This window comes from Tigriopus californicus, chromosome 1 (assembly GCF_007210705.1).
Source record: "Tigriopus californicus strain San Diego chromosome 1, Tcal_SD_v2.1, whole genome shotgun sequence".
Taxonomy (NCBI): Eukaryota; Metazoa; Arthropoda; class Copepoda; order Harpacticoida; family Harpacticidae; genus Tigriopus; species Tigriopus californicus.
In genome coordinates, this window is record NC_081440.1 from 898,871 (window position 1) to 910,358 (window position 11,488).

The 11,488-nt window shown below is 41.6% G+C and overlaps 1 protein-coding gene across 1 annotated transcript; it reads right to left on the minus strand.

Moving 5' to 3' along the window:
* Positions 1–211: 211 nt before the first annotated feature.
* Positions 212–5,911, minus strand: LOC131878370 (NACHT and WD repeat domain-containing protein 2-like). Its single transcript, XM_059224322.1, has 2 exons — positions 5,516–5,911; positions 212–5,219 (listed from the first exon to the last, which is right to left on the minus strand). The coding sequence occupies exons 1-2, from the start codon at positions 5,705–5,707 to the stop codon at positions 414–416; spliced, it is 4,998 nt and encodes a 1,665-aa protein (XP_059080305.1). The 5' UTR covers positions 5,708–5,911; the 3' UTR covers positions 212–413.
* Between the last annotated feature and the right edge of the window lie 5,577 nt (positions 5,912–11,488).

Below are 11,488 nucleotides of genomic sequence, written 5' to 3' on the forward strand. Positions count from 1 at the left end.
TCCTCAAAAAAAAAAGATATACGTTTTTTTTTTTTGGGGGGGGGTTGGTTTTTCACGGGCTTTTCTAACCGCTGCAGGAAATGTAATCCCCAGTACTATTAAAATGAAAGGTTATAATTCGTCTATTTATTAACTTCAATCTTTATATCATACATTTCTATACATATTGTTTTGCGTTTACATGAACTTTAATTAGTGTTTGTATTCAAGATTCAAGCAATCGTCGTAACTTTATTTCTCTCTTAGAGTGCATCTCATGTTGTCCCTTTCCATACATAATATTTTCTGTTCCATGTGGAACAAAGTTTATGTGCTATTGACTAATGAAGTGTACGTAATGACGAGCATTTGCCTACAGTATATAGACATACCATTACATGATGACTTGTGGGTCCTAAAGCTAAAAAGGTTTTTTACTCCTCACTTGTTCCGACTTCTTTTCGTTTGACGGCTGGGGTTCTGCCTTGTTGAGGTGTCTTTCTTCCAATATCCTTGGTCTCTTCTTTGTCTTGATTCCGTGAAGGGAGTTGTTTTAAATAATCTTTTATGTGGGCTTTCTTAGGATCGGCAATGGTGAGCACAGTCAGATTACCATCCACCATCCCCAGAACCACACTGTTACCATCTGTGGTGCTCTCCAGGGAACTCAGGTCAGATGGCACCCGATAATTGGCGATCATCACGCCATCAGCCACGCGAAAGATCCGCAATGTCTTTCTTCCACTGTGATAGTAGAGGATGTACTCATTGGTCTCGTTAAACTTGCAAATAACGTTGAATATGCCCTCGGCGATCTTGGGGATGAGGGTCTTAACAACCGTTCCATGGCGTAAATCAAGCATGTCCAGTCCACCCCGAGAGGGCGCGTAAAGGCCGTAACGACCATCTTTGGAGCATCGCCCTCCCCATTGAGGGATGGATCGGACGTATTTTTTGTTCTTCACGTCCATGATGTTGCCTTTATCCAAATCGACCAAAGCCACGTGACCAGGTTTATCTGGTAGCGCCACAATCATGGCGACTTCTTTAAAATTGGGATACTTGACCAAGATCTTGTGCAGGAAATCGCCAGTTTCGGCGTGGTATACAAAAAGCATCTCTTTGGTCTTCTCAAAACCGTAGGCGATGAAAAACTGGGCGTCTGATGTGAGGATAATGCTCTTGTACTGCTTATAGGGGAAATCAAACTCAAAGTTCTTTTCGCCCTCAGGGAAGGTCCTAGATACAGCCCTGGCCTTCAAATCTGGAACGACTCCAACTTTTGATACAACCATGCACTTAAGCTCATCCTCGTAGAACATGACTTGAAGGATATCTTTTTGCTCCTCCTTAAAGGTTACCACTTTCTTCTCGACATTCCAGAATAAGACAAATCCTGATTCGGCGGCAATGATGAAGTCGCCATTTGCCGTTACCAAGGCCTGTGTGACAATGGCACCAAGAGCAGAGTCCGCTAATTTGGATCGTAGTTTACCTGTGAGAAGGTCCCAAATCCCGATGCAGTTTCGAGTGACAGTAACTGCAATGCCTAACCGTGTGCAAAGGCTTACCGAGTCGATTTGGAGCTCGTGCCTGTCAATGTGGTGAACCTGTTCGAAGATATAGTTCATGTTCCACACCTTGACGGTGCGATCAATGGACGATGTGATGACAGAGTTCCAAGAGCCAATGGTTAAAGGTTGAATATCGATGATCCGAGCAAAATGAGCATCCAAGCACTTGACCAGCTGACCATTGTGCATACTCCAAATGTACAATTCCTTTCTTATCCCAGCCACAGCGTAGACATGACCAGACGATAGCACACAAGAGTTTGACTTGTTCATTTTGGTGGAGATATTCCGGATCCCAGATGGCAGTTTCAGAATTGTGAACTCGTTCTCGTCTTTGGTTCGCCACAGATGAAATCCGGTCATGAAAGTCCCTATGACAAAAATCTCGTCCATGGAGAGCTCAATCATGAGCAAAGGATGCTTGTTCCCCGGGAACTCTCTACCCTTGCTCCAGCCATTGTTCTTCCAAGTGAATTCGGAGAGCACGAGACAGTCCTCGTCATCGCAAAGCCATATTTTGCTTTGCTCTTGGTTCAAGGCAATGCCGGAGTAAAAAGTCATTGGAGCTCCCAATTTCCCGGCTTTATAGGTTTCGACAATCATCTCCAGATTTCCCTCTTCGCCGGACCAATACAGGATCGAGAAATTCTCCAAGGAAACCATTATCATCTTCAGAATGGGAGAGTCGCGAAAGATTTGCTTATTTTGCAGCTCCTTTCCCGTCATATCAAAAATCACCCAACCAAATTGCCCGTACACAATGACATTGGTATCCAAAAGACAAAGGCCTTGGACAGCATCATTTTTCTCCTTGGACAACGGGTTATCGATGATGATGAACTCGGAAATGAGGTTGTTCAGCAAAATCGTCTGGTTATTGTTGGTGTAAGCGGCAACAAACCGATTATCAGGGCTGATCTCAAGATCCATCATCAGCCCTTCAACTCCCGGATGGACTTGTCTGGCCAAGTCACTTGTTGAAACATCCCAAGTGATGAATTTATTGGAAACACTGACAATGTAACGAAAGTCAGACGTCAATTTGAACCCAAATACTGCAAATTGGTGGCCTTCGAGAGAATACTTCAAAGGTCCGCCTGGAGTATGCATGCAATGGTATGTTGGGACCAAGGCATTTTGGAGCAATCCCTCTTCGTCACACTGCCGTAAGAGGTTGCTGATATTTTTGTTTGATTTCATTTCGGAGAGTAGTCGCCCGACGAGTTGCGGCGCTAACATATCCGGATATTGGCCTAGAATGGCGCCACCTAAACGTAACGAGTCGGCCACAAGCATTATTTCTCGTTTAGCATCCTTGTCGTCAACGTGACTGCAGGCATCCTCAAAATCACTAAGAACGGCTTGCAGTGGACAGGCTGACATCTTGGCGTACAGCCATTGGTAGTTGAACAAGACATTGGAGTACAAGTCCTCGAATTGTCGGCATCTCACCAAATGGTAAGGGAGCTCTCCAAATTTTCTCAAGTTGTATCTCGAGATCTTCCCGTCCTTGGTGTAAAACACCAGAGGCATGGCAGGGATTTGTCGATCTGCCTCGCTGTCCTTACTCTTGAGGCCAAACCTATGCTTCTGAATCTCCGTAAACTTGAACGGTTTGGGAGTACCACCACCCCATTTGCCAAGAAAGAAGTCTGACATCATGGAATGGAAGTAGATAGTCTCCACGTCAGTGGTAAAGTATCGGATTTTAGCAGCATCTTTGAATTGCCTGTGGTACCAATTGATGACACTCACGCCGTCAGCCTCGCTGTCTGAAAGATAACCTGGCAAGTCGCTCCGGACCCGGGTCCAAAGCAGGGGCGGAATTCTCCGCACAGGCGGTAAATGGTATTGATAGATGTCGTCCAAAACTTTGTCGTCCAAAGAGATCAGATCTTCCAACTCTGTTTCGGACACGCCACTTTTGGCGGCTGTGACATAAGCCAATGCATGTGATACTAGAAACCATCCATGCTTTGTTTCGACTTTCTCAAAGAGTAAGAAAATACTGTCCATAACGCTGTGTGCCAGATACGTGTCCTGAGGCTTAGAGTAACTCTTCCACCGACATATCTCAGCAAAAACGAGCTTGCAAAAGATTGGCAAGGAGCATTTAGCCACAGCGTTCGCCACTACTCGCCATTGGTAGTTGTTCAAATCCCTGCCTGCAGCCTCCATCCACAACTTGATCACCTTCCAAGCTAGATCCTCGCCCAATGCCCTGACTTCCAAAAAGTTCTGCTTCTCCTCTATCATTTTAGTTAGAAGCTCATAGTCTTGACAAAGAAGTGGGTTGTTTTCTTCTCGAGTGACAGAGACAATAATCTTGCAATGTTTGGGTAGCTTTGTTGGGAGCCAAGACATCTTGTTTCCATCTTGCGACCCAATGAGTTGATCGACGGAATCCAAACAAATCAACAAAGGTTGCTCCTCGGTAGCCTGATTAAGGAGCTCTTTCATGTGTGCTGTTAATGGAACTAGGTCATCGGGAATATCCTCAAAGGGAAGCATGAATGTATAAGACAACTGCTGACATATGGATGTTAATAACGGGGCCAGGGAGCTTGAATCTGGCGTGGTCCCCAAATATCTGACAATCAAGAGTGGTTTGGCCGGGCTCAACCATTCGTTGACACTCTTACACGCGGTCATGGACAACATGGCAGTTTTGCCTGAACCGCCAGCTCCGTGAAGTACAAAGGGTTGTTTCGACACGCCGGTAATGTAGGTCTTGAGATGTTCCAATTCTTCCACTCGGCCATAGAAGACCTTTACAGAGTTCTTGCAGGCATGAAGATGTTGGAGGATCTCAGTGATGATTTTCCCCTGGGCTGAAGTGTCCTCCTTGCGCATGGCTCGGTCTACTAGCTTGATTACATTCTTGTAAAAGTTGTTGATGAAGTCGTTCAGGTATTCTTCGTGGGTCTCGGTGGCTAATCCTTCTCGCCCAATCCATTCCACGTTGTACCGTTTATAGATTCCATTATTCTCCTTCATTTTCTGGGGCAAGAGTTCATCCCTATAGTGAGCTAAAAGTTTTACTGCCTCTTGATCAACTTTCCTGTCATTGATGTCGATGAAAGCAGACGCCCGCTTTAGATTCTGAAGATTGATATTGTTTATGATTCTTGTGTAGATAATGATATGATCCTTGACGCTGGACACGCTGAGGCATCCATTGATAACCTCTCTCTCAGTGACGGCCATGTGGTAATTATGGCATTGCTCATGAGTCATCTTGCCGTTCACATAGAGTGTGTGAGAAGCTTTCCGGAGCATGAGCTGCATCTTGTACAGGGTTCCCCACCAGATCCCCGAATCTCTGGCTTGCAATTTTGGAACCCGTTTGTTCAAGAAATGTACCAAATATGTATCAATGGGTTGAAGAATTGACTCTGGGGGAACAGAATTGTAGTCTGTGCGATACCATTTGTCCAAAAGGCTGACATCATTTCCCATGGTCACGAGGACCTCTCTTAACATGGCGAGCTCGCTGCTTATGATGTAAGTGGGTATGGGTCGATATCCGTATTTTTGTCCTCCAAAGTAAATAAAATTCGGTCCCATGGACAATCGCTGACAATTGGTAAGTTCAGTCATGCAGAGCTCGGTGGTCATGTGTTCATTTGTCATCTCATCTCTCACGCCCCATCTCATGTCCACCACCTGCAAGAGGAAAATATGTCGGTTATCAAACCCGTTCGTGGCTCTTACAAATGACTTCTAATGACTATCAGGACATGTCATCAATAATTCTGATGGCAGGCTCATCTACGGTGAAGCAATGTCTCGAGAGTGAATAATTGTTATTGACAAATGCGGGCCCTTCAATGTGAGCAATTACTGAACATGTGCCAATGTCTAGTATCTACTAAAGAGATCTAGCCTTGAAACTCATGAATATAACGTAGCTGTTGGTGTTCTAATGCACAAAACGTGAGAAAATACTATGTCTCCCTTACCTGGAATTCCAACCCATGTTTTTCTCTGCAATACTCCTTGATTTTGGGGTACACGTATTCCATGAGAGTGTTACGTTCCATCAACATGTCTGTAAACGTAGAACTCGTGAAGATGCGCACAATCTTGGAACTCACCGGAGGTAAGTCCTCTAGACAACCAGCAAATATTCTGTCCACCGTTTTTTCATCCATGATGAAACTTTACAACAAGGTTTTGGAAACAAAAATCACCATTGGATCTAAACCTGAAACCGTCTTGAAACGTCATCGGTAGGTGATCCATAGCAGATATTGATCAAACTGTCTAGTTCCACGCAACAGCACCAAATAAGTTGAGCCCGGTTCCATGGTCTTGTTCCAGGCTTCATTTCAATAGCGGAGGAGACATTTATCTACCATAAGAGAGGTTGCTTGTTTGAGTTTTGTGTTGACCTTTCTCTAGGAAACTTAAAAACGCCTGACCACTGGGTGAACACCAATGTTTTACTGGCAATATTTTAAACCTAGCCATCGAAAAATGAACCATTTCATGGCCGTTGTTGCTGACTGGTTTAGGCCGAGGGGCATAAAAGCTTCTTGGAAGTGTCACTCTCGCAAGCTTTCCTTGTGATCGTTCTCTGCACAGGTGTCGGATGCGGCGGTTTTTCGAAGTCTATGGCGGGAAAAATTCTTGAACACCTAAGAGGGAAAAATAGGCAATGCTTGGAGGCTTGGCGGAATTGCTTCGAAAACGAAAGGATTTGTCAGAATTTTGACTTCCGAAAAGATACAATTTGGCGGATATTTGCCTCAAAACTAAAGGATTTGGAGGGACTTTACCTTAGAAAAGAGAAATTGTTCTTTTTTTTTTTAATCGGACCATGCCAGTCAATTAAGTCGTCGTGCATTACCTGAAGAACAAAATAATACCCCGATGTCAAAAAATTTTTTTCGTGAAAGACATTTCTTATTTTTATTATTATCATCATTATTAAAGCTCGGAAAAATAGCTTGTTTTGCCGATGAGCAACAAACCTAGAGATTTGAGTACGAGTAGTTGTCTGAAAACAAGTGAACGTGAAGAGTTGCTCTTGTAAGGAAAACTAGTTTTGACAGCTATCTGGAATTTACGCTCAACGGCAAAACAAGTTATTTTTCCGACCCTTTGGTTTTTCACAGGCTTTTCTAACCGCTACAGGGAATGCAATCCCCAGTAATATTAGAATGAGAGGTTATAATTCGTCTATTTATTACCTTTCAATCTTTATATGATATTCGGTCTACCAACGAGTTTAATTTGGCAGACCGGGCTAGTCCTTGAATGTAGAATCGATCTGGAATGCTATCTAAAATTTGTCCAAGACTGACTTGAAAGATGCTACCAGATTAACAATGCCCATGTATTCCCTACGAATATTAGAGGGAAGCAAATTCAACAATGAAGGAGCCCGAGGAAGAAGAGTTGGACTTCATTGTTCGAACTAGCCTGGATTCTTGAGGGCTTGAAGGTGCTCTCAAAACGCACATTAAGCCTCTACGGTCACTAGAATTGACTCTAAATCCTGGATCGGGTAATGTCAGTATCTCTTCCTATGCTGATGATACAAAATTGGTAGTTGGTAGGAATGGTCAGGATTCCAGTTGTCTTGCAAAGGTCCTAGACCAAATTTATTCCTGGGTTGCTGCGAGTAACATGGCCTTGAATGGAATGAAATTCCGCTCAATGACCTTTGGGTCGACGCCATTAGACACTCCACTATTAGATGATGACGGTAAGGACATTGAGCAGGTCTCATCCATGAAGGATTTAGGTGTAGTCCTCCAAGATAATGGAAAGTTCGATGAGCATATCCAGTTGAAAGATGGTAAGGCTTTTCAAACATGTGGTTGGATATATCGCACGTTTAAGTCCAGAGATAGTGTCACGATGCTAACTCTGTACAAGTCGATTGTTCAGCCGCATCTTGAATATGCCTCTCCCATTTGGGCTCCAATTAGTTCAGCAAGTTTGCAAAAGCTCGAGCAGGTCCAAAGATGTTTTACTAGGAACATTGAAGATATGAGAGAGCTCTCGTATTGGGAGAGGTCAGAAAGGTTGGGATTGTACAGTACTCAGAGAAGATACGAAAGGTATCTGATATTGTACGTTTTCAAGAGCATCTATGAGCTTTGTCCCAACCCAGGATTTAGGGTCAGTTGTAGTGACCGTAGAGGCTTAATGTGCGTTTTGAGAGCACCTTCAAGCCCTCAAGAATCCAGGCTAGTTCGAACAATGAAGTCCAACTCTTCTTCCTCGGGCTCCTTCATTGTTGAATTTGCTTCCCTCTAATATTCGTAGGGTTTATGTAGGGGTTGATCCAGTAGCCAGATTTAAGTCAGACTTGGACAAGTTTTTGACTAAAATTCCGGATCAACCTTACATTCAAGGATTAGCCAGATCAGCCAACTCCAATTCGTTGGTCGATCAAATAATATATATAAATAAAAGTCAAGTAAAATAAATAATCTTCTCGTCTTGAACTGATGGGATTCTAATCCCGGTAGCGGTAAGGAAGTCCGCACAAAAAAGAAAAGAAAGCTCATGAATGATGTTCAAGATGTGGCTGGATAATTGACTTGTACAGAGTTAGCATCGTGACACTATTTCGGGACTTAAACGTGAGATATATCCAAACACGCATTTGAAAGCCTTTACCCACCTTCAATTGGACAAGGCTCATCGAACTTTCCATTATCTTGGAGGACTAAAACTAAATCTTTCAAAGATGAGACCTGCTCAATATCTTTGCCTCCATTATCTACGAGTGGAGTATTCAATTGAGTTGACCCAAAGATCATTAAGCAGAATTTCATTCCGTTCAGGGCCATAGTACTCTGAGTAAGCCAAGAGTAGATTATTTCTAGGTCCTTTGCCAGGCTAGTGGAATGTTGGCCATTCCTACCAGAAAAAAACTTTGTATCGTCAGCATAAGAAGAGAGATTGTCATGTCAGTATTACTAAGCTTTTGAAGCGGGGCAATGACTATTATATAAGGGAGGGGCCCTAAGATGGTGCCCTGGGGAACATCTTACTTGACATCATGTATGTCCCTAAGGGATCCCTCGACCTTAACTAATTGCTTCCTGTCACAAAATGAACTTTTTAACCAATTGAGAACCTTGCGTTGGATCCCAATCTCACGGAGCCTGTTACCTAAAAGGCCATGAACTAACTAGTCAAACGCCTTGGCGAAGTCCGACAGACTTATGACTTGGGCTCGGAAAAAAAGATTTTCTTGAGGGCCAAATAACCTCTGACAATTTTTCCAAGCACGATATGATTTTTTTCACACAAAAAAGTATTTATTTCCCTCAATCAAAGACAAAAGCATGTTTGAATGTAAAAAGACATAAATTGACAATGTGAGTTTCATTTTCCAAAATTTGGAGTCAATGACCAAAGGTTTCAAGAAATTTCATTTTTCTACAATCCTTGAAATCAAAAGCTATGGAAATTATCTCTTAGCTTGGACCCCTGAATCAATATTCTAAGCCATGCAGGTTTTAAGACTAAATTTGGTTACGCTGGGTCTTTTATTTCAGGTATTTCTCAGGTTGAAGAGACATATTTTAGAGAGATTTTTACGCTGGCTCTTTTTGTGTGTAAAGTATTGGGATTCTAGTTGCGCATTGAGGAAAAGCTTTGAGCTTTCGTCAGATGAGGTAAGCAGAAACAGTGGGGGAATAGGAGAGCGCCTGTATTGGGACAAACCGAGAAGATTGGGGTTATGCAGCATTTAAAGGAGGTACGGATTTATCTTTTATTTTACATTTTCAGAAGTATCCAGGAGCTTTGTCTTCAACCAGGTTTTAGGGTCTATTGTAGTGATTGCAAAGGTTTCATACACTTTTGTGTCCTCCATAATTCAGGCTAGTCAAAACAATGAAGTACTTTCTTGTCTCATCTCATACGGATCCCTTCAATGTTCCATTTGCTATGGCTAAGTCAGTTGGATAATCTTGCTTGAAATGTGCTCGGAGCCGGTCAGAAAAGTTCGTCTGTGGTTCAGTTCAAGTTCAGAAAGGATCATTGACCGTTGCTTGCTGAAAGGGAGTTGAACCTGTTTTCAAAGCAGAAACAGGAATCTTTGATAAACAGAGCAATAGAAAGGTTGATTTTAGTCTTCGAGAAAGTTTGCTCCACTTTAGTTACCCCTGATTGTGCTCCGAAAGGAGGGACACAACCTAAAATTCCGAGGTTTAGGAAAAACTTATTCAAAAACATTTGCAAATTAGTAAAAAGGTTCCATATAAATTTGAATCCTTTAGCTGTGGCTAACCTTTGAAATACCTACGTTGAATCTGGTCCAAACTAGGGCTCCTTCGTGGTTCAATTTGCTCCCCGCAAATATTTGTGGAGAGTTTGTAGGTGTTGATCAATAACATCCCTCAAGTCAGACGGGGACAAGTTTTTGACCAAAATTCCAGATCAACCCTTTTGACATGGTCGAGAATTTCAAAAAAGGTAGAAAATAAGTTGATTAGTGATTCAATTTTATTTAACATAAGCACTTTGAATTCCACCTTTATCAATGGCTATCAAGTAGGTTTCTTTAAATCTTTGTACATATTTTGAATAATCAAAGCCCACTAGAACTTGAATTACTAATCTCTTTTAGAATTGATCTAAATTCTCATAATCCTTGAAATGTCTTGAGATGGTTTTGCACATTCCATAATCAAGATTGATATCTCTTGACGAACAAAATAATCACTAAAAAGTGTACGCATCCTTTTCTATGTTCACATGAGAATCGAGCTCAGTTAGTGCCTTGTGTTACAAAAGTTGGACCATGAGTTTGGTACCCTACTCGACGAAATCTTTGACCTTCAATTACCAACTTGTTCACTGAACTCCCAAATCACACATTTGAACAAAAGGTCTGTCTTTCGTTATGGCATAAACAACTTTTGCGGCACCCTTAAACATATTTTGAATGATGTAAAACCATTTTTCGAGCCTCTTGCAAGGAATTCAGTTCAGTCAGAATTCATATAAAGATATATGTCTTTAGTCCTTTGTGGGTTTCATGAAGGTAGCATATTACATCTTCTCTTTTGATGCCTTGCCTAAAATGCATTACGGATGTAGCAATACAAAAGTATGAATTAATAGGCAATACGTTCTTAGCACTTTGGAGTAGAACTATTTTCCTTCTTTTAAGGTTAGCATCTTAGACGAACTATGACCTTTCACTTTAATAGTACTGGGGTTTTTATTCCTTGTAGCGGTTAGAAAAGCCCGTGAAAAAACAAACCAAAAAAAGTATTGTAAGCTCGGCTTCATTTTGTAAACAAAGAACTCGTTCTCTGCTGTATCAATGAAGCTTCAAATTGGGTAAAAATTAAGAACTATGTATTCTAAGCATTCATTATTGATTGGACCATTTCAAAGATAGCCAAATGATTTGATAGCAATAATTTATGACAAGCAATTTTCACTTGCCAAAATATGCATTAGATAGAATCAATGGGCGAATATATTTCAATTTATTTTCAATCAGCACTTAAAATTTATTTGATTGTTTTAGCAAACCAGATGATGTGGGGTAGAATAAATGGTTCGAACAAGCAGTTTTGTTATTTTCAAGACTACTTGTCAGAAATACTTGAAATTTGATGCACATATACCTCTAACTTATATCTATACAGGTTTCAAGTCAATGTTCTTGCTCAAATTACTGATGGGATAGATGCGTGTATTTGAGTAGCCCTGATAATGAACTTTGGGGTCGAAAAATGGAGTGGGTATATATCTAGTTGATATGCCGTAGACAAATTTAATGAAAATATTAATTACAGCCACTTTATACTTCCTTCAACAATTTGCTTTGTAAAGTCACACAGGTTGCATTTTTCCATGAAACTCGGTTTGTTGCAAAAAAAATACAAGGTAACCGTGTCGATGACATGTTGTTCCCTGATCAAAATGCAAATACTCATGATAGTGCAAGG